The following is a 23,894-nucleotide window of genomic DNA, read 5'->3' as shown; positions in this document are numbered from 1 at the left end:
CCGCCAGTCAACAGTAATGACTTCTTAATGGGAGGGAACGGAAGACAGTAAAATGCTCTGGGTGGCAGACGTTCCACTGTGGTATTGTGATATGTCCATATTATAAATAAATTCGCCTGTGTACTGTCAGCAGATGTGGTATTACAAGTGCTGGAACAGTGTTGGAAGTGCTGGTTGAGGCAAGGTAATAAATTGCAGTTAGTTAATTCTGTGAAAGCCTTATCTGTCTTTACTCGCTCTGTCCAGGTGTTCGATAAGTACCCTGGCATGGCTTTCTATTGACATAATACCATAATTGAATGGATCATCTGTGCATTATGCCATAACGGATTTGCAGTTGTGCTTCCTGAGTGGCGAGTTTCGATCGATGTGGCGTGTGCTCACAGTGTGGGTGTGTGCTTGATGATGGGAGGCGCTCGAGCCCAAGCTCAGAGGGTTTTCGCTGCTGCAGATGCTACGGATCACGCTGTCGGATGTTTAACCAGTGCAGACAGGTAATCCTAGAGGTAAATTATTTGGCAGAATTCTTTGAGGAATATGTGTTTAGTTAATTTCTGACCTCAACCATACAGACACTTTGGGAAACACTCCCTAGATGATTCTTTCAACCTCACATGAAGACAGGATGTTGTGAAAATGATGTATTGCTGTCGCCTTTAGTCAAGTTATTTATTGTTATTGTAATGTCATTATCCAAGCAGTCTTTCCTTGCTCCATGTGTTCTCTCCAGATGACAACTCCTTTAAGGCTTCCCGTGAATGATGACGACTGTGTCGAGCTTGAGAAAATAGGGGACCATGTGTGTAATGGTAGGTCGTTGTTGTTTACTCCGTGTCTGATTTGGCTAAATACTGCTCAGCTTAAGTTATTGTTAGTCACAAGTAGACTAAAAAGAAAGGAAGTTAAAATAGCCATGGATCCTGGGTTCAGGCCAGGAAACTAGATCCAAATAAAAGCCTGCAAATCAATAATCTCTTCTCGCTCAAGTTTTATTGAGCAGGCCTCCTGCATTATACACTTCAAGTCTCACCTCCCTGACATACTGCATGCTAATGGTGCCCTGAATAATGAAAACTGCCTCACTGAGGATCTGCATAACTTTTCCGACAGAGACTGGACTGTGAGCCGAATGAGTACTGACTTTTTATAACCTCTGTAATGTTTGGGCGAATACAAAAATCATTCCTCTCTTTGCCCACATCATCTTTTTTTTAAAGGAAGCATCCCCAAGCCGGTGATAGGCAGTCCAACTCGAAAGATGATGGGCAGCAAGTTGATCGGTGGGGTACGCAGGCTGAGCACCATCTCAGAGCAAGAACCAGACAAGCTGGACACCAATCCCACTACCAGTGATTCCCAAGCAGGCAGTGAATGGGGTGGATCCAGTTTCTCCATGTCTTCTGACAAGTTTAAGAACAGCAGCAGTCATTTTTCCTCAGATGATTCATACCAGCCTGACGTTGGAGGTATCGTTTCACTAAGTCTTAAGCATAACAATTGGAGTACATAAATTGAAAAGCCCTGAAAGCATGAATATTTTCTTTTCCGTTCTGCCTTGTCACTGCCACCAGATGACTGTGCAGCCCTCCTTCTCGCCTGTCTGCACTGCCGCTTCCATGAGTTAATGGTCCTGCTGCCGGATACATGTGAGAGGGCCGTGAGCCGCTGCTTTCCATCATACAAATACGTCAAGGCATCCAGTGAGAGAGACCAGCAGGGAAAGGATTGTTGTAATTACAAACTGGAGCTGGACTGTAACTGCTGTGGCTCCTGTCAGGACACAGGAGAACTCATAGAGCTGGCCATGGAGATATCAGAGGTGTGCTATCGCTGAGAATTCCCCTTCTGTGCCTTTCACCAGTGACCTGCAAACACATTTTATATACACCTCAAACAAGAGCACAAACACAAATCTTGAATGCTCAACAAACAGCATGACTGCCTCATCTTATTCACGTGTAAGTGTAATAAATTTCCATCACTGAGTTTTTTTTTTTCTTATACTGGCTTTGTGGAAATGCACCATCTGTAGCGTCTGTGCCTCAGCATTAGACTACTGCCACCCTTTGAAGCAGCGTAGAGTTGATTGCCATAATGTGTCAGCCTCCTTATTTGTTGTCGCACCCACAGTTGCCCCACCGAGCAAAGTAATCAAATGCCAACGTGCTGCCCTGTCAGGGTGGAACAGGAAAGATTTCATTCCTGATTGATCTCGTGACACCCGTATTTACTGGTGGTGACAACAAATGTGGTTTAACAATACAGGTCACAGAAACCGCAGCTCAGACGTGCAAACTGCTGTCATTCTTATGAAGAAGTCAGGCAATATTTTTTAATGCTATGCACGGCATGAGTGCAAACACTGAAAGCAGCTCATTATCTCGCTGGGAAGGTGGAGGTGTGCAGCCTGTCGCCTGCAGCTCTTCATCTAATAGCGCCGTCTTGTTCCATCACTTTCTGTAATATTTCAAACTGATCTGCAGTCAGAAATTGCCAAACGAAAAAAAAGACCGTAGTGTTGTTTTGTGGATGGATTTTTGATTAACAATTGCGGTAAGAGCTAAACACACATTGTACTACACGCATTGCATTTCCTCCATACTTTATAATAATCAACTTATGTTTTGTCAGTTAAATGCTTTTAAAGCTTTTAAAGCTGCAGCTGTTGGAAATGTTCAGTTTGCATTAGCAGTAACTTAATATGACATTTTTTTCTGGAAATTTCAGCACAGAGACCCACACTGTAATACTGCAAATATAAAAATGTTGCAATACTTTCATCAGTGGGCCATAGGCCTAATGATCACTTTGTTACCGATAGATAGCAACCATCTAATCATTACTATGGACGCATTAACATGTAAACAGTGCTTTATTATTGTATTTGTTTGTTGGAACAAATTTGAACAACTTTATATACTTCTGGGGGATCAATAAAATATCATTAAACTGATTATATCTTTCCTCTGTAAAATATTGATAAGAAAAAGTATGATTTGTTATATATTTCCCCATATGAAGTATAAAATAGAATACAATGAACATACTCAACTAAAGTACAAGTACCTCAAATATTTACTTAAGTATAGAACTTCACTAAATATACTTTCCACCACTGATGCACTGTGAGTTACAAGCAGCCTTTTGCAGCTGTCTCTTCATGTCCCTCAACAGCTGAACACTGAATCAAACTTGGGATTGCGAGCTAACAGAATAACTTCCTTCTGTTGCTTTATTGTGAAATATCTCTGACTGTGACAACAAATCAGAACATGGTGTTTCTTAGACAGAGGTCAGCACCCATCGAGTTCATCTCCATCCAGTCATTCAGTGCAAAAACAGGCTGACCTCCCGACTTGTAGCCAAACATAAAAGGGGTTGCAGATCCTGCTGGTGCAGAAGAACAACAAGTGTGCTAAGATGGCGTCGTAGGTGGTGACTGCAAGCAGAAACCCACTTTCTTGTCGCTGTGTTTGGTTAGATATTTGACAGTTTAAAAGCCTTGCACTGTCAAGCTATGTTTTATGAGAAATGAAATGAAGTCACACAATAAACAGACATAATTAAAACAAACAAACAAAAAAATATAATGTGAATTTGGCTCTTTAATCTTTGAATTTTGACTCGCTATTTGTGTAATCTGTGTGAACAAGCTTCTATCTTGTTGGCATAGGTTAAAAGTTTTTTCACACTGACAAGAAATACAACAACCTTCCTTTCTTGCAAGTTTATTAACAAGATTGATAAGAAATAAAGGCAACCAAATGTTTATTGAGACGGATAAACTATGTCAAACAAGTTTCAAGTCTCTTGTAGCTTATTTCCATATTGTTCTTGGCAAGAAAAGCTAAATACAGCTTATTGCATTAGCATATTTCTTTTTGCTAGTTTAAGGAAAATATACATGAGGGAAACTTTGTTTGTCTTTAATACATGTCAAAGTAAGTCACCTAATTCTTTTAATAATAATATAAACAGTCCTAACTATTATAATGGTTAGCTGACTGAATTCAGTCTCTACCCCCCTAACAACAACTTAAAGTTACCAGAAGCTGCTTGATTTACTGACACTATGTTATACCAGTTTTACAAAGTTGCAGTTTCTTCTTATCAAGTGAAAGTACAACTCTGGAAGGTAAGAAACACTTGATACTTTAAGTTTAGTGAAATTGTTTTCTCACGTTCAGTCAGTTGGTTTTACATTTAAGACAATTCTGAACCGATTATTATGCACTTGGTTGTGTACGTGTCTGTGTGTGTATCTCTCTGCAGATAATCTTGCATACTACTGGACCTAACAGTCTGACATTTTTTGCGCACATGTCTGACCGTATGTTTTAGGACCTCTCATAGTTGCAGTGATTCAGAATCTATATTATTAACTCCTGTTCTACACCACTGTTGTGCTGACTCCTCACTCCTCTTAACCAGCCTGTGAGGTTCAGTCGCAAGTGGTAAACAACTGCTCCACTGTCTCTGTTAGGGACAGCAAGCATTGGCATTTTCACTTTGGAACTGGCATTTGCATTGTTAGTTTGGAACTGACATATTGTCTAAGCTTCATTCCTTGTATGACCAATATACATTTCCATATATAGTACAACTTAATAGACAGACAGTCAACAACAACATGATGTATGTTGCCCACCAGAGGGGGCTGCAGACATTGGACCACACCATCCAGTGGAGGAAGTTCAGTTTATGTGACATATGGGTCCATGTGGACATGAGGCCTTCCAACATTGTGTTTGGAGGAAGTTCTTACAAGTAATTCAGTTTACGCCCCCAAAAGTGCCCATGTAGAGCCATTTGCTATAGTGGCCCTCTCTGTCATGGTTCCATATGAACTGTAAAACATATACATAAACTGTAAAAACTATTCAATTACAAGAACTATTTCTTATTTCTTTTCTTTGGTATTTTTTGTCTTAAACAGATAAACAATGATAACTGCTGGCTAACATTTTAGATTGCATTGAAAAGTTACTATTGTTTAGATTTTGAGGAGGAAAAAAAAACACAAGCTCTACAAACATTCAAATACAACTTTTAATATTTCTCACAAGATAGTTTCCACATTGAGTACCAATGAGTTTGAGTTCACTAATCTGAAACCAGTGCGTACAGTAACTATTGCTACATTCATCTCATATAAACTGTAACAATAAAAACAGTAGCAACATTGGCCGAGAACATTGTCTGTTTGAACAACAGGAATGAGAATGAACAGAACAGATGGTTCTTCATTAGTAGTTTGCCCATAATGTGCCATAAAAATCAACAGCTGCAGGATTCATTGTGAGAAATCAGTCATAGAGATGGCTTTAAATTAAGTGCCACCATTACCATCGTTTGTAAGATACTGATGTGCATTCTAACCAGTCACATTTCAGGGTTTAGATGATTTATCTCTTCCATTAAAAAAAGTCTATCTGGGTTCAGTCAAAGGGCAATGTGTTTATTGCACTATTAAGGCTCAGTACATGGGATTGGTGGCCACCATTCCGCAGTCAACTGAAAGCTGAAATTCATTTAAGATAATCCTCTCAACTTAAAGAGAAACTCTGGTGTTTTGAAAACTGGACCGGACATTCACATATTTTGGTGTGTAAATGACTGATGCTTCCCAAAGGTTTTGTATTTGGTCCAGTAGATCGTCTCAGCTGGCAACAGCAGCGTGGCTGGAGTGGCTGCAATGTTTGGGGCAACTTTGACCGTCAAAGTTACGCCCAACTAAAGTGGGGTTTTTTTTGCTGCTCACATCCCGAGATTGTTACTCTGCATGTCTGAGAACATTATGGAAAGGATCCGCACAGGGGAGAAAAAAAGCTCTAAACGTTTTTTGTTTGTAAAATCCTTTTTGTTTAAAATAAGAAACACAAATCTCACACAAGAAGTGCCGCTCTGAATTCTCAAGAGGTGAGCTGTCGCAGCTGTTACCTCTTCTAAACTGTTGAAATCAGCTAAAGTAATATCAGCCATGACTTTGGAAATAGGTTCTTGCTGGCAGTAAATTGCAAACTCCTCTCTCTAGCTTCGACTCATATTTACAAAGTTGACTTCTTGCAACAACATTCAAGATTTCAGTGTTCCTGGTTAAACAAAGAGGACTTGACTCTTTTAAAAAAAGACTGTTTCTATGGGGATCCTTTCTGTAAGAAGACTCAGGATGTGAGTGGCAAAAAAAAGCAATAAACTGGACCACTTACAAAACTTATGGTAGGTATGAAACATTTCCACACCACAAATGTGTAAATGTAGGGTCCAGGATGAAAAACCCCCAAAACAAACAGAATTTGTCTTTTCTTTCAACCACATCTCACAGTCTTAATGACAGAAGGTCCATAGTATTTCACTTCTGTTTCACTGATGTAATGACATGAGCTGTTGCCTCCTGCTGATGAAAACTGTGACATGCAGTTGAAAAACTACAGAAAAACTTTTATCAGGTACATTCTGAATTTATTATTTTTTTCACCATGTACTCCTCCTGTTTGTTGCTCTTGTTATTGCTATGAACAACTGAGTAGACCACTAAAACGGGTGTAGTAGTTAAGCTGTTGCTATTTATACATATATATATATAAGTTCTATACAACTATTTTTAAGAATTTCTAATTTTGGCAGTCATCATGTTGAACTACATTCATAACAGTCTCAAAAGGATGCTGAATATTCAGTGCAACTTTGGATACACCACTGTTATTGTAGAATATGACCTTACAGATCAGGCAAAATGCACAGTTACCCCAAAGTGTTCAGTTTTAAAGAAATAAATAATACATTAATAAATAAATATTTATATTAAAAATGAAGTAAAAGAAGATCAATGGCAGCTCTGTGAGGCTGCAGACAGAATAGTGCTTTGAACTAATGCCAAAATCAGGATGCTAATATGAAGCCCTATTTATTAATTATTTTTTACGATCTGAGCATGTCGAGCAGAGTGAAATTTTGCACAGGAAGTCAGCCAATTAAGCAGACCATCTTAAGAATAAAAATAATGCAATATGAGCTTGCTTTTGGCCTGTGGCCCACCATTAAGTTTTGATTTTGGCCCTCCTTGAGAAAACATTTGGGCACACCTGCTGCATAAAAAGTTCAAACAATTCATCCTAAATGAGATGAGATGATGTCTTCACACATTATTATGGCAATCCATTTAATTGTTGCTGAGACTTTTCAGTCTGGACCAAAGTGATGGACCAACCAACACTAAGTTCAACAGATCACTACAATTAGCTCCTTACAAAGAAATGTTGCTTCTTATTTTGATTTGCAAACTGTTAAATAAAACAAAAAACAAAAAAACAGCCGGATAAGTTTGTAAGTTTGTAAGCCTGCAGGGAGGAATTGGATTGCCAGAGGCACGATGATAATTTTGAAATAAAGGTGTTATTGGGAAAAATGACCTCATGAAATAAAAACAAACAAAATTTTGAAAAAGGGCACTTTGAAATAAATATAATAAACACTTCTGAAATTGATAAAATAATAAAAATACAAATGACATAATAATGAAATAATAATTTATTGAAAGTGTCAGTTGGTTTACTTCTATATTTTACTCTGTTTACCTTTATATGATTATGATTGTATTCATTTCATGTTGTCGTACTTATAATTTAATACTGAACACTTTGGGGTTCCATAATAACAAATGTTTTCTTGTGGTTCTTGAGTCTATGAGGCTAAAGTGTTATCTTGTGCTGAGAAAAGGCTCTCTCCCACTGCTTTCTCATTTACCTTGACACTCTTCAGATAATGCATCGAACACCAGCATAAACTGAATCATCACAGAATGACTGTAAGGCACTTAAATCAATTAAAAAGACAATTACTTTGAAACTGGCTGTGGACTAATTCGTAAGGAGATCACATTATCAAGACTCGATGCTGCTCTGCAGACACAACTTCAACATTGCATAGTTTAGTGAAATGGAGGCTGTGCTTGAACAGGGCTCGATGTATGGCAGGTAGTTATTAACGAAGACATTTTTATGTCATGTGCTACAACCACTGAAAACAAACTGCTGAACTATACAACAACTGTACATCAGAGAGAAACTACAATCTCATCTTCTGTGTGCATTTGAAAAGCCAAATACAAGAGTTAGTTTATGCTTAGATTTAAAAAAAAAAAAAAAGGAGAACAAACCACATTTCGGTTTACAGAGGTCATTCCAGTGTTTGGACAATGATTTCATACAAAATCCCAAAGCAGTCTCCTTATACTCCTTGGCAATATAAATGTTCACATAATGGAAAAAAACATACTGAATGTGAAATGTCGCCATAGTGGTGTAAAAAAACAATAATTTAGGAAATGGAAGGACAAGTATAAAAAGTGAGCACTTGCATCAAGACGTGTCTAAAGTGTTAACACTGTCTGTGCTGAAATAGTAGCAGTTCTGTTAGTCTGAGCACTACAGCCAAGAATATAACAAAAACTCAACTGATCCATCTTTCTTGCATTAATAATCTATCAAAGATTTACACAATTATGAAATCAGCTTCTTGTGTGTGTGTGTGTTAGGACTACAATAGGCTTTTTAATTTCTGATTTGAGTGAGATTAGTTTGGAGTTTGCATTGTAGAAAAACCTCATGTCTAATAGTAATTTATCTGATCCGTACTGCCAAGTAGTCAGCACTTGTTGTTTAAAAAGATCCACCTGTGTTGTGAATCTTGATCTTTCTCACTTTTTTACTGTGTCTTGCTCATTACAACGCTGAATAAAAGACTAAAATCCGCTCTTCCCAGTGTTGATGTTGTTTAATTTTAATCTTTTGATTTTTTCTTTTTTTTTTTTTTTGAAGGAGACATCTTAGCTTTGTATTTTTAATGTGCTTTCGTTTATCAGTTCTTTCAAAAAGTCTCTTTTAAATACCTTGTTATAAATTAATTTTTGTAGGGGAATGTGTACATAAAGTCCTGTTTACATATAGATACATAAATAAGATCAAATCTACAAATGATTAATATCTGTCGAGGAAGAAATTTCATCTGGAAGACTGACAAAGACTCAGCTAACAGCCAAAACATGTGCATAGCAATACAACATCGATGTATACACATCTTAATAAGGCATCAACACATTCAAGTTCAATCTAAGACACAAGGAGTGTAAAGCACTATAGTAATAAATAGATTTTTTTTCTTCTATTATTGCTAGTGATTTAAAAAGCAGTGTTCATCTCAACACAAAATATCTACATTTCTGACTGTGATTTATAACTTCCCTAGATTCTTTGGAATCAATAGAAATAAACACAATCTAGCCTCTATCCAAAGATAAATGCATATAGTTTTTTTTTTTTAAATATAAAAACTTCTATTTTTGTAACTCATTGTCATCAAAGTATTGATTAAAGCAAACATACCGTATAATCAGTCCTTGAAATCAAGGTTGAGGGCTCGAAAAGACAAAAATATAACAACAAAAGAATAACAAAAAACACGAATGGAAAAGATTCAATACATGTAAACACGGGTGGGGGGGACAAATACGAGGAAACCTCTCCAGCAGCTGGTAGTGTGTTAGCTACTGACAGAAATACTTGCAGCACGATGGAGAGGTTGGAGATGCAGGCGAGGTGTCTTCCAGCAGGCGGTGCTAACAGCCCTGCTCATTCTCATCCATGCTTACGCTACTCTTGCGACTGCTGTCCTTAGAGGCTTCTGGAGAGACGGACGAGAGCAAAGGGTCCCCCCCTCTCACTGGTGATAAGGTGTCTTCCATAAGGATGTCGTTGAGTTTGGAGCCCGGCTTGCTGTGAACGCTGTAGTGGCCCTCGGGGAAGTTAGAGTGGCTTTCGTTTAGCTCCAGAGTGCTGGGAGTTTCGGGAGTGCAGGCGGGATGGTGTTGGTGATGGGGGTGGAGCGAGTACAGGTCCTGGTGACAGTCCTCCAGAGCGTTCTCTTGCTTAATGGTCCGGGCTCCGAGTTCCGGGGAGCAGAGTGCTGGAGGCACGATGGCTAGACCGTGAGCACGTGCCTGCATCTCTAACTCCTGCAAACCACAGAGACAAGTACAGGTTAGTTACTGAGGAGTTTCACATCACAATAATCACAAAGTCTTTATTCTTGTGCCAGGGCGAGTTGATTCTCAGGTCACTGTGCTGCTTCGCTTGCTCCATGGATAGTCAAGAATAAAGGTACAGCAGTCAAGAGTCTCCCCCTGGAAACTGGTTAGCTGAGGTGGAAAGTGGAGGCGACTTTGTTTTAAATTCTAACCTGACTATCACTGACTGAGTTGTTTTCCTTGACTTTTCCCTTTTTCCTCATGATAGTCGCTCTAAACGATTACCATGAAGCAAAGGAACAATATGATCAATCAATCAGTGTCAGCTGAGCAGAATCACGCGGCAGATCCTGACACCTCTTGCCTTGTAATCAATGAGTTACAAGATGATGTTCCCAACAGCCACATCTTTCTTTAAATAAGTGGCCTTTGTTGCGTCTCTGCTCATTTTCCTTAGAGCTTGATATATTTCATAAATGTGTAACATTACTTCTTATATCAGTGTAGGGTTTATTTCGGGTTAAAAATGGAACCATTTCAAAATCTTTCACTGACAATCCCTTTTCTTTCCACTATGTACACATAATTTTCTTAGTAGTATATGAAAATAAAGTAACAATGCAGACAGGCTGTGGTTGTGATGCAGTTCTACAATTCTGTGACTGTACCTTCCAATCACAAGATCTCATGAAAGTTGGTCTACCTGTATCCTCAACATCAGATGTCGATTGGCATGCTCGAGCTTCTTCTGGCGATTCTCCAGCTCCTTGGTTCTCTGCTGCTCCCGCTGTAGCTTCCTGATGTAGTCCACGGATGCCTTCAAGATGGTGCCTTTGTTCCAGCGCATGTCCCTGAACATCACAGAATCATCATTGTTTCATCAGGCTTGGGCTGCTGTAACAGATCACTGCCCTTTAGCTGTGCTCAGTTAGGAAAACAAGAGGAGCAGCACGGGAGCTCCGGAGGTCGCAGAGGTGACCAGCAGTTAAAATTCTGAGAAGTGAATGCCGCATTGGACATTTATGCCAGGGAGGTCACTGAGATCATGAGCAGTCATAAGGATGGCCCTGAGCTCCCCGAAAGGGTTGAATGTCGCACAGGATACAATCAATCTGTACTAGACTTAACGGGAAAAAAAATCACGATTATATAGTTCTACACAGTTATTCTGAGAGGTGTTTTGTTTATAGGTTCAAAGTGGTCAGAAGCCTTAAAGGCAGAAATTTGGAGAATTTACACGAGTATTGAAAATTTCAAATGCTAAGTAGCACGTGTGCCATGTATTTGGAGGTGTATGTGGAAAGGTCAAAGAAGAGGCAAAGAGTGAGCTCAAAAGAAAATATAGCTGCCCATTCAATGATAATCTCAGTGTACATCCATCCATCCATTTTCTATACCGCTTATCCGTCAGGGTCGTGGGTCATAGTGTACAATTTCCACTGATTTATTACATTTAAATTTTACTTGTGCATCAGACTGCTGAAGCCTCATATTAGCTTCAGCTAAACAGAATTGCACAGAACTGGATCTCTGAACTGCAGCTTTGTCTCTCATACAGTATGGGCTTGTTTAGAGACCGACTTGAAAACGTGTGAGTCCTCTGTTCATGCTGTTTGGTTGTCTCTGACCATACCAACCAAAAAAAAAAAAACCAAAAAACAAAAAAACATAAATTTTCCCACAACTTCTGGTTTTGTTGAAGCTGCTGGGCCAATCTTTTTTTACCCCAGCCTCTTTTTCCTTTGTAATCATGAACTGTTACTTGCAGACAGTCTATTCATTATTTGTTAAATTGGTGGCTGGACTGGATGGTCACGGTAGCCAGTAAATATTGCACAACTAAAGTCTGAATGTGTGTGTATGTATTTTTTTCTTGATTATTTTTATCCACACTTCTATTTATTCTGTTATTACCCTTTAAGATTTCACTCTCCAAAGTTTGTCTAATTGTCAAAGGAATCCATCTTGAATAAAAAATAAAGCAAAGTAGAAAGAAAAAAAAAAGAGGGAATAAAAGAAGCAACTTACGGGTCATTGGACTTTGGAATTAAAGTTCCCAGTTCCTTGATTCGATCATTGATGTTAAACCGTCGTCTCCTCTCAACTACAGAGCATAAACAAATCGATGATTAGCTGACGAAGCAAAGGTAACCATAACCACATTAGAGTGTTTTCAAACATTCAAACTTGGTTTTATATATATATAAACTTAAGAACAATTGAGTGAAATTGAAGTGAAATTAACACTCACTTAAATTATGGTTATCCTTCTTCTGCCTTTCCTTTGCCATAGCTCTTACCTCAGCTTCTGAAAGAAAGGTTATGAGTGATCAATAAAAATAAAACGCTGCTGAGCCAGTATCAAAAATGTGCAGCAGACAACTTCTATCATTTTGTGTCTAATAAACCACACGTACCCACAGGGAACCCTTCAGGCCTTTGATAGTTTTCAAATTTGCCACAGGATCCAGACTTATCCAGCATATGCATGATGGCCGGGGATTGTGAAACTATGTGATAAAAAAAATGTTGGTTTCAATATCAAAATGTGCAGATAGAAATACATTCAAAAAAACATGTCAGTCACGCTACAGTCAACAACCCCATACAGAGGAGGTTTGCAAGAACTGGACTAAAAATAAAACACTACATCAGGGGCTGCACAAAGGCCTGGAGAGTGGAGCTCCATATGGTCTCAGCCTTCATGTTTTCCATGCAATTGAGAAGCTGAATGAGTATAAATGTTAATTCTCACAGATCTGTCATACTGGACATTTAAGTGTTTGTATGTCTGTTTCTGTAACATGGAGGTGCTTACCGGAGTATTCCCTTTTGATGTTGGGCAGGTTGGCAGGGCAGGAGTTGCTGATGGGCAGACCTTGCTGGGACATACCCTGATTGCCATACATGTCCATGAGGTTAGCAGGCACAGGAATCTGAGGACACACAGCAGAGACATTAAGCAATGATCAAACCTCCCCCTTATCAATACTAATCAGCATCATGGGACGAGCATGATGGGAAGGGTGGTGACTGAAACAAGCCCCCATTAGAGGTTTCATAGATGATATTCAAATAAGCATGATGTCGAAGTTAAATAGTTGAATAGTTCATCTTGCAAGGCCACCACAGCTTAGTTTAGCATAACAAAAAAGTCCAAAGGTTACAAAGAAATCCACCTACCGGCACCTCTAAACTCACTAATCAACACGCTGTATGTCATTTGTTTAGCCTGTTAACCCTTTCCTTGAGTCTCTGCTGTTTGCTACATGAAAGATCCCTCAAAACTACTAATGCAACTATTTCCTTTAACTTGAGGTCTGCTTCTCCTGGTAGCTTGGTAATGCTAACTTAGCATTCAAATAACAGTAGTCGTTTAGCTTACAGCTAAGGTAAAGTCCAGGGTTATGGTTTTGTTTTTCCTTTGAAAATTTTGTTTAGATTTTTCACTACATATGCATTTAGTTTTTCAACAGTATCATGAAATACCATAGAACAAATTCCGCTGATTTTATCCCAAGTAACAACAAACAAAACATCCTCATGTGGTGACCTGTAAAAGGCTCTCATGAACGCTCGGTGTTGAAGATGAACTGGCATAAACACACACATACCGTGTTGGCCATCTGAAGTCCTGGATCCATCAGGCCAAGGATATCATCACTGTAACTGGACTCCAGACTAATAATGTCATCAATGACATCATCCATCTAAAACAAGAGAACATAAAGGACATACAGATAAATTTGATTAAATCGGTACCCGGGGCCTAGTTAGGTGTCTTGGAACAAAAGAAAAAATAAAACATTTTGGAAGACCATGTTGTTCATAAAGCTGAAACTGCAACGCACCCGCATAACCAGCAAGAAAAGCTACTGACGACAATTCTCCACTTTACTGACAGATAATATCTTTTCCCCCTCAAAGTAAGGCTTTAGAAATAACTGATATGTGGTCTTCTGCTGAAGTCCTATTTAAGATCAAAACTGGCTGTAGGTCATTTCAATAAATGCGGTCCTTTATCAGAAAAAAAATCAGCCTATTTGACTGTGAGATGCCGTGATAAGTGAGACTAAAACCTCACCTCTTTCTCGCAGTTAGTGTTCAAGGTCAGTAAGGCCATAGGGCTGTTGGGGGCACTGTTGCCCGGCCCTGGCGGCATGCCCCCGTGGTCAGAGGTCTGGTTGGGGCAAGGCAAGCTCAACACCTGAGAGCCAACCTTTCCCAGGTACCGCTTCACCTGCTGCTGCTGGGAACGCTGGATGTGATATTTGGTTGGGTTCTCCAGATGAGTCTGGACCTATTGGTGGAGAAAGGGAAAGGGGAAGCGTTGCTTACTTAGAAATAAATCACAAAAACATCACACTTCAAATAATCCCGCTTCAACCTGCAACGATATTTTTCTTGTAGTCACTTCACACTTCACGATTTTCGTGTTTCAGTAGATTAAAAAGGCTAAATATAGCTGCAAGTCTTGCCTATCGCTGGTATTACACAGGACTGACTATAATATTAAAATAAACCTGGCACAGATTTCAAAGCCTTTGACGCATTAAGCATTTCTCTTTTGACACACTGTCAAAGTTTATCAGCAGAGAACAATTTCTACATATTTTCTTTAACTACTACTTTCTGCTTCTCTACATTTATAGTCCACACACACACACACACACACACACACACACACACAGCTCTGCGCTCCTCGGTTAAGGGTAAATTTGATTGCTGTGGATCATTAATCCCCACACAGCACTAATGATCCAGAAAAGCTACTGCAGGCAAATAAACAAACTTCAGAGACAGTGTTTGACATTTTACACAAAGCAGTTCTGTTTGCATTCCAGCTCACATTTGGAGTCTATATTTAATCCTTTCCTGTCTATTGCCTGAATTTTTTGATCATTTTTGACTACAATGAGGTTTGCGTAACAGCGAGGCTCAGACAGTTCATGATTAAATGTAGACAGTAAATTAGGTAAGAATTTAATCTTGTACTGTCATGTTATTCTCCATATAACTGAAAAACTGAATCATTGAAATAACTGAAAAAATATCTATTCTCCAAAAACTTTCATTTTAAACATACCTCATAAAGATGGTATCCGAGCATCTCAAGCATCATTCGCAGTAAACTGATGCACCCAAATGAAAAGAAAAAATAAAATAACCTTCTGTGTTTAACTTCTAATTAAACTATCAAGTGGTGTGGCTGCTCCCCTCTTGCCTGCACCAGGAGACTAAGACTGTAAGTATGAGAGCAGACACATCGTGCTCATCTTTTAAAAGGCTGGGAAAGTAATTAGTTATGCACGTCAAGGAATCTCAGCGAAGTACAAAGGGCTTTTTCAAATTTGTGTTGTTTTATGTAAAATCTCAATTTATTCCTTTATGGTGTATCACTTGATGTCAGGATGTGGTGCTAACAGTTAGTTCCTTTGTCTTGCAAGGCCGCCGCTTTAACTGAAACTTGCCCGGGGCTACCACTCTGCTGCATCCACTTTTTTAACCCTGTGGATGCTAATTCAACACAGCACAAAGATGGCTGTGTTGTTTGTATGCAGTTTGGGTCTTGTCATGTCTCTAAAGGACATTTTTAATCTAATTTTAATCTAAACAGGTCTAAAGTGTCTCAAAATTGATGACTTACACTCTCAGCTACTTCAGTTTTAAACTAATGTATTTGTTCTACTTAAGCTCAGGGGATTTGGGTTCATTAACAGCGTTGAGGAGGTCAGAGGCTCCGGACGAACTCTCAGCCACCTCCGACATTTCTGTGAAAACTCCTTCAGACTGCACTCGGCAGTAGAGTATTGTTACTGAACTAATACATAAAAAAGTAAAAAGGCTCCCAACAGCAACCTGCTGGTAATATACAATACATGGAGCTGAAGGAAAAGAAAAAAAATGAACTGAGCAGTGATCATAACCTGCCAGTTCACAGGTACATGTTTGTAATCATGCAGCTTGTCATCATACTCTGTATTTTTAGGAGAGTGAAACTGTGTGCTAGTTTATCACATGTGACTCGGGATGCAAAGACACATATAAGCCTGTATGTTATCATCACTTGTGTTTTGTACCATTTCAGAGGAAAACAACACAACACAACTGCAAGTTATAGTAGAAAAAAAAAGATCTTTGACACATTATAGCTTTGGAATATTAAATGATCCATCTTTGCTCACTTCATCTTACCCTGTCACATTCTCAGGTGTGTATAAACTGCAGGCTAACTTCTTTTTAAGATACAAAAATGTGAAATTATCTTGTTCTATTGGCCATGAGAAGCAGGTAATTATAAGTAATTGATAACGGCTGAAAAGAATTAATCTCTTGCATCCCTGCTTGTCCCACCTGCCAACTCTTTGCTTGTACTCCTGTTATTTTAAATATTAAAATCGGTCAGGTCACATCACGTTCCATGATCATCTTTCCGTGACATGAATGTCATTTTTCCCACAACTCTTTCACAGTCTCTCTTCTCCTTCCTCAGATACTGAATCACTGTTCTGGAGGGGCTACTCATGTGACAGGCACATTAACATACATCCCCCGCAGGTGTGACTGAGATCACCTGGAGCTGTAAATCGTCATTAAGTGCTTATATAACGGACAGTGGTGAGGAGGACACATTTACAGCCTATCATTATTAAGAAGAGCCATTACATGCTTTGGGCTAAAGTGCAACAGAGATTCATTAGCGTTGGTCACTAATTGAATCCTTTAGTCTTTATGGTGTTTAACCGCAGCTTAATATCATTACTGACATTAACTGATAACATCTTGAGGATCATTTCCACTGTTATCATATCAACAACAATAAATGAGCTCTTCTGTGTATTACTTTAGTATTATATGCTTCATGTATTATGGGCCATAGTAATTGGTGCTGAAAAATCCAGTTATTCTCACTTACATTGTAAATGGCTGGTAAACAAACTGTGAAAATGAATTAACAATCAGCTAAACTGTGACTCAGGTTGGGTCGACTCCAGCAAAAAAGCCGACACTGAATGTGTGTTTATCGCGCTCTGCTTTCAATCTGTTGATTTTTTACATTAATCTGTTGATTTTGGGTTTTTTTTTGACGTAATTCATCAATCCATAAAATGTGGAGAAAAAAAAGCACAATTTGCCCAAGCTCACATTGACCATGTTCACTTGTTTTGTATGATCACGGACAAGACGAGGAACAGCAGCAAACAGCCACGATTTAATAATTTAATCGTGAAATGACTTCAATTTAATTTTCTCTCAATCTACCAATAGTTTCCACGCTAAGCAATGCAGAAAAACTAAGCTAAAGGTTGTTTCACTAAACAATAAGAATTATAATTTAGTGAAACAATCTTTAGCTTATATTTTCTGAACTGAAATTTAAGACTGTTTTAATATCAAATGTTTGATGACACGGGTCTCCTTGCAAATTCTGACTCCTTGGCTCATTTTTTCCCTGTTTGTGGATTCTGTTGGCTCTGAAAGTATGAACTGTGCATATATCTTATCTTCAGGTACTGGATAAACTTCTGGATAACAAAAGGCTAATACTGTGAAGTATTTCTACTCCTAATTTAATTCATTTGTGGTTCTGCACGCTGACTGTGTGCCAGTGGTTCCCGACACGATTCGTGTGTTCTTATCACAAGCTTGGAAACAACTGCTGTGTGCATACATGTGCAGTAGGATTTATGTTGTCCACGCAGACACAAAGACCCACTGACTAAGTCTCTCACTCTCTGTCCTTCTCTTGTAAAGTGACACATCCACAGAACTGACAGCTGTTATTGTGTAAAATTAGACACGAAGACACTGTACAAAGAGTTACTGTAGGAGCACCAGACGACTGTCTCTCAGTCTAAGAATAGAAACAAGGAGGTCATTAAGGGTATTACACGAAAGAACAACGTAAAGAGGTGCCCCAATCAAAAAAAAAACATCCACGTATGACTACATAAACCTGGCATTACAGTAAATACAACAGTCTGTATGGTTTCCTCACTGTAGATATTATGTTTAGAGCTAAAATAATTAGACAATCAGCAGACAAAAATATAATAAGCAACTCTAGTGATAATCAGACGATTGTTTAAGTATTTTTTCAGTGCCAATCATGCTGTGGTTCTACATCATAAATTGTGAGAATTTGCTCTTTTTTTCCCTTTTATGTGACGAAAACTGAGAGAGATTTTGCAGAGTGAAACATTAATTGATTTATCAAGGAACTAATAAGCAGATCACTTGGTGTTGGTGTACAGCCCTAAATTGATGAATCATTTTAATATTTTTCTTTGCTGGCTTCAGCTTCTCAGATGTGAGTATTTTCTTTGTCTCACATGATAGTTAACTGAATATCTTTGGGTTCTGGACTGTTCGTCAAACAAATCATTCAGTGTTGTCTGGCATAAAACAGCAGATCAGTCACTTTGGAACGTATAAATAATCATTATCAAATTGGTCTCCCTGACAAAGTTAATTGTAGCCCTCAAAGATCTTGCTTTGACTTCTTTACATTAAAATGAGTATCGGTACTTTTTCGAGCTTGTTTTTGCCTTCAGGGGCATCCTAAATGATCACACATAATTAGATGATCTCATTGAAGCCCCCTGGGGGCCACAGACCTCAGGGCGGAACATCTTGGCCTTGTCAATACATACTATATCTTTTGTTAAGATCAATTTGTCTGAGGGTGAAAAAGTATCTGTTTTGAAAGACCCGGGTCACTGAGAAAGGAGGAGGGGTGTAGACTCGGTGTCCACACATAAGCATCTATAAGCGTGTGAGATAAACTGTGACACACTGAACATTCAGTTTGTCAGCCTTCATAAAGGCTAACAGAGCAGAGAGATCTGAAGCACCAACAGGACTTGAAATTTACTTTGCCCAGCTTCACTTAATGTACTCTTTCCAAAAAACACAGTTTGAAAATGTGGCATCCACTGCTAACTGCCAGCATCTGCAACCACAGCAAACAAGGAAGCTTGTTGTTTATCAGCTCGTTTTTAGCCATCAACAGCCCAGAGGGTATCAGCAACATAACCCCATAACCCCCAAAGAATCAGAAACACTTGCATGCAGACTTGCAAGCACAAAGCATCCTGCTGTACTGAGAAAGGACACTGGTTTGTTTTTTTTTTGTTTTGTTTTTTTGCATGCTTTTGGCATTCCATGACGGTCCTTCCAGGATACATTAACAAGAATGCCCCCCCTTTGCTGGGCAAACAAGAAGAATAGGCCACTTTGTCTCACAGTTAAGCTGCTAACGTGCTCTGTGGAACTTGTAGACAACAACTGTGATGCTAATGTGAGCAGCTACATCAAGAGCAACCTGTGGTCTTCTCCACCTCTGATGTATTGTCATGCCATTATGCAAAAGCTTGGCAAATTACCTACAAAATACAAATCATGTGTACTTAAATGATACATGTTGTGTTAAAATTAGCATAAAAGCTAGGAAAAAAGGTGTGACTGTGTGTCTTGCTAATTTATACACTCCTTAATGTGAAGCTGTGTTAACCACAGGGCTTAAAGTTCTCAGGCACCCTGACTGATTTCAAGCATAGAGCAAATAAATTCAAATAATATTTAATTCAACACTTTGCACTCATTTCCCTCCTGGAAAACTTTTCAGACTCGCAATTTTTCTTTGCTTTAATCCTTGTAATTAGAGAAGTTATAATAGATTTTCTTGATCAAATTTATTAAGCATTACTGCTCTTGGTAGACATCAATGCACCTAAAGTTATACTGTGTAACTATACGGAATGATTACATTTTTTTGTAGATTAAAGATTATAAAAAGTGTAGCTCTATCAAATATCCTGAGTCGATCAACCAATAATCTAAAACGAGACATCCGAGTGGCATCTTTGTATTCTTTCTGATCAGTCACGAGCTACGTGAATTGTATAATCCAAAAGAATTGTACATTTTGTGGAGGGCTGAAGAGTACTTTGTTCTGTTCACGGCACCATAAATCCTTTGGGGAAAAAATGTCTAGAAATAATTTTTTAACCCTTTTAGGAAGTTATCCTACATAAATTTCAAAGCAGTGTTTTTTCTCTTAAATATGCCGTGGAATGAAAGCAGTGGGGGCTAATTACGAGCATTCTTCACTGAATTAGCGTTCGGTGTGTGGTAAGGCTGTGCTCGCCTTTGTCTTGATCCCTAAACTGATCCCTTACTTATTCTCCAGAAGGTCAGAGGTCACTTGGTTAATTAAGGGTCCAATCAGTCTTTAGATAAACTCATCTGAGCTTAATGTTTGCACTTTTTGAGGTCCTGCAGCTCTGCCTGGTACCCGTGAGCTTTGTGTGGACTCTGCTAATCTACCCACAGACAGGGGAGCAGGTTAACCCAGCTCAACAGCGCCAAGCTGGAGAGGCCTTTTCATTTGAGGACTTCAGTCAATGAAGAATGTCTGTAAGCTCTCGCCAAAGCAGAAAAATTACTCTAACTTGATGTATTGTATACAGGGCGAAAGTTCGGGGTGGGGGCGTCCTAAATCTCTCAAAGAGCTGCAGATTATGGAGAGTAAGTAATGTTTATGCTGTATGAAGAGGGCAATGTTTTCAATGGATATACTGTATTTGTCCCTTCGCTGTTGGCCCATGCCACACACATCCAGAGTGATGAAAGTGTGGCTGAGCAAGTAACCATGAAATCCCTAAATATGTTGTTGATGGATTTAGTTAAACAAAGATTACTCAGTAGCTCACATTATACCAGTACCTTATACAATACCATTTGTAAATGAGAAAAAACTTTTGCTTCTAAAAAAAAGTGTACAAGCTACAGTACACACTCAGCTGAGGTGTCTTCGTAAATGCAGTGTTTTATTGCAATAACATTTTTTTAATATGATGCCCCGGAGACGTCATCATTAAGCCACTAGAAGCTATTTATAAAAGTCAGATTTTATATGTCACCAAAGTCATTTAAATTTATAGATTTTAAAATCTTGCAAAGTCAAATGCACAAATACAATTACATATTTGTACAAAGGTTAATTCTTTAAGGTCTTCTCAATCAGTTATTTTTGTCATATCTCAAGGTCACAAACTATTTCATTATCTCCAAGTAACAGGATAATCAGCCTATTATCAAGAGAAAACAAAAGGTCGTTTCTTCTTACTTATGTACGACATACAACACAGATGGCCTCTTGACAACTGTAGCACCTGACTTAAGCAAAAGATGTAAGGTCAAGGGGTACCCATTACTGATCAACACATCAGACTGCACTTCGACCTGACCTACACTTTGTTATACCATTCAAACACCCACCAGTATGTGTTGGTTCTTTTCCAGTTCCCCTAAGCCAACCAACAAGAACTCTTTTGGTTGTAGCCTACTGGTCAGTAACACATCTGCTTCAAGTTGACCGCTGCATGTAAGCCTGTCCTTTACAATAATAAGTCGTAACATAAATAACCATAATCAAATCACCAGGGAAAACAATCTTACAGCTAAATGAAACTCCCAAACCCAAGAAAGTACAAAGAAAACCTGAAGCTGAGATTGAAGCAAATCAGGTTTTGTCGGGAATATCGCAAAAAATATTCTTCAAAAATCTTTTTCAATCACAAACACACGCCAAGTTTTTTATTCCATTAATAAGTGATATAAATGATTTTTTTTACTTCAAAAAAGAACAAATGTGACCACAAAACAGCAACAACACAAACTCTGAATAACAGATACACATGTTCACTGCCAGACAACACAGCCCAACACATTTCTATCGATCTTTCGTAAAGATTACTGACTCTTTTACGTAAACATAAGCGCAAGACAAACATAAAAACTTACCAAAGCGCCTTGTTAAAATGCACCCTCAAGCACAACGGTCTCTACTCGTACAAAAAATCGTAACAGTCTCCTGTCCCTCGAACTGCCAGGGAATCAAAGCTATGAAAAGATGTGAATCTAGCTGAGCAAATAGGATTAAAGATGGCTAAATCCAAATGGCTGGAAGCACAGCATGCATTAAAGAGGAATTCTCTCAGGGAAGATAATCCCCATATACGCATTTTTACACACTTCACTCACTCCTGTGTTTTTTTACACACAGACATAGTAAATCCACGATTGCCTGACTGTCCACACACACACACGAGTCGATAAAATTCTATAAATACAGAGCGGCCGGGGCTGTTCAGACTGCAACAATGACACATGCGACTTCTAATTCCAGAGGTGGAAACTTTACACTCACACTGTAATAACTTTGACTAATCATTCATGCTGCCATATTCCTTCTTCTTCTTCTTCCTCCCAGCCACCACAAACTACGACCACTGATGCTTACCTTGAGCACCTCCATTGGCACCTGGGCGGCAGGTGGTAAAGTGGGCGGGGCACTGACGTTGATGGCGGGGGTCTGGGCCACAGTGGTTTGTGGGTACTGGGAGGCCTGTTGTCTCTGCTGCTCCCGCCGCTCCTGCTCCTGAAGCTGCTCCCGCATCAGCTGTTGTCGCAGCAGGATGCGTGATGTCATGGCCGAGGAGCTCAGCGGGGGCTTGGAGGAGCCGCGCTGGTCCGACGGGCTGCTGCCAGGACGGGAAGGGGGTGTCAGATGAGTGAGCAGAGACAGCGGGGATGCGAAGAGAGGAAGGGAAAGCAAAGGTGAAAAGAGGCAAAAAGACAAGAGAGTGATAAGAGAGAGAGGGTAGAAAGAGGTCAGACGAGGAAGAGGAGGCCAAGCAAAAGAGACAAGAGAGGAGAAAGATTAACAGGAAGTGAAGGGAAGGGAGAAGGAATAAAAAGGCAACATAATGTGCAGATGAAACAATTAATTGATTAGTCGGTCACAAGATAATTTGTTTATTTTTTAAGCAAAAATCTCAAACATCTCCAGCTTCTCAAACAGTAAGATTTTTGGCTTTTCTTTGACATTTATGATCATTAATGAAATGCTGGTTCAATTTTGGCCTGTAGGAAACAGTAATGTGTATTTTCATAATTTTTGGAGATTTTATAGATTGATTCAGGAAACATCTGGCGACTAAAACTGTCTAACTGTTAATGGCAGTACTACTTCTCTGCCATTAGTTTATTATTATTATTATTATTGTTATTATTATTTCTTAAAGGATCCATCCAACAAACAACATCAGTGTTTAGGCATTAGCTGAAATACAAGTTTCACAAAACTGAACAGTCTGATTGTGATGATTTTAGACAGCAAAAAGCTTTCAGCTGCAGCCACAAAGCTTTTTTACATAAGAGAGAATTAAACACAGCAGAAAGAGGAACAGTTTTCATAAAAGGTTGCATCAGCCCCCCCCACACTCTTAAATTTAGATGGCTGCTCCCCAGACAGACTCCCGCAGTCCTAAAATAGAGAGACTCTGCTGAAGCAGAAGTTGTCGGTATGAAGCCTTCAACGAGTGAGTGATCCTTCTGACAAAACTCAGTAAAACGTCTGGCCAATCCAGCTGTGCCAGCACACACACTCCCCCAGCACTGCATATAATCTCATTGTCTGATATCACACCCACTGAACCCTGAGCAAGAGGAAAAATACACTGTGATACAAAGTAAAACAGCTTTTCATGACCATTACAGACAGTCAAAAAGAAAACAGCCAGCGTTTTGATTTCTTAAGATTAACAGGCAGTAATTCATTTCTGAAGACACTGCAGATGCAGATGAACTGATACATCAGGTAGCACGTAGATTGGATGACTGAATTACAGAACAAAGAGTGCAGCCTGTTGTCTGAAAGTACTGCAGCACTACTGCAGTCTCTCAATCTGACAGCTACTTTTCTTTTTCACGAAGTTCCTTTGTACTTCACCCAACACATAGAATCAGGTTTAGTGTTCGTATGCATAATTCCCTTGTCTATGTGACTTTGGGCTTTGGCCGA

At 39.1% G+C, this 23,894-nt stretch overlaps 2 protein-coding genes across 7 annotated transcripts in view; one reads left to right on the top strand and one right to left on the bottom strand.

Moving 5' to 3' along the window:
* The first annotated feature begins 22 nt into the window (after positions 1 to 22).
* On the top strand, positions 23 to 2,910 carry mdfic2 (MyoD family inhibitor domain containing 2). The gene is made up of 2 exons (XM_046395715.1): positions 23 to 1,466; positions 1,572 to 2,910. The coding sequence occupies exons 1-2, from the start codon at positions 1,259 to 1,261 to the stop codon at positions 1,832 to 1,834; spliced, it is 471 nt and encodes a 156-aa protein (XP_046251671.1). The 5' UTR covers positions 23 to 1,258; the 3' UTR covers positions 1,835 to 2,910.
* A 2,121-nt stretch (positions 2,911 to 5,031) lies between these two features.
* The window catches only part of LOC124063366 (microphthalmia-associated transcription factor-like), a 28,670-nt gene continuing 9,807 nt past the window's right edge, over positions 5,032 to 23,894 (bottom strand). For 3 of the 6 annotated variants that reach the window (XM_046396963.1, XM_046396958.1, XM_046396962.1), the window contains exons 2-10: positions 22,332 to 22,572; positions 14,109 to 14,324; positions 13,639 to 13,734; positions 12,843 to 12,960; positions 12,442 to 12,534; positions 12,276 to 12,332; positions 12,053 to 12,128; positions 10,728 to 10,875; positions 5,032 to 10,012 (exon numbers count right to left, since the gene is read on the bottom strand). In XM_046396963.1, coding sequence (XP_046252919.1) covers positions 9,617 to 10,012; positions 10,728 to 10,875; positions 12,053 to 12,128; positions 12,276 to 12,332; positions 12,442 to 12,534; positions 12,843 to 12,960; positions 13,639 to 13,734; positions 14,109 to 14,324; positions 22,332 to 22,572 — 1,441 coding nt within the window. In that variant the 3' untranslated portion in view covers positions 5,032 to 9,616. The remainder of the gene's footprint in view (positions 10,013 to 10,727; positions 10,876 to 12,052; positions 12,129 to 12,275; positions 12,333 to 12,441; positions 12,535 to 12,842; positions 12,961 to 13,638; positions 13,735 to 14,108; positions 14,325 to 22,331; positions 22,573 to 23,894) is intronic. The other 3 variants (XM_046396960.1, XM_046396961.1, XM_046396959.1) reach the window with 3 other exon arrangements.

Source organism: Scatophagus argus, chromosome 8, assembly GCF_020382885.2.
Source record: "Scatophagus argus isolate fScaArg1 chromosome 8, fScaArg1.pri, whole genome shotgun sequence".
NCBI lineage: Eukaryota > Metazoa > Chordata > Actinopteri > Scatophagidae > Scatophagus > Scatophagus argus.
This window is presented reverse-complemented; position numbering and strand designations above follow the sequence as displayed.

Coding starts and splice junctions, on each gene's coding strand:
- mdfic2 (XM_046395715.1), top strand. CDS start 1,259: ATGATGGGCAGCAAGTTGATCGGTGGGGTACGCAGGCTGAGCACCATC. Junction 1,467..1,571: donor ATACCAGCCTGACGTTGGAG/GTATCGTTTCAC, acceptor CACTGCCACCAG/ATGACTGTGCAGCCCTCCTT.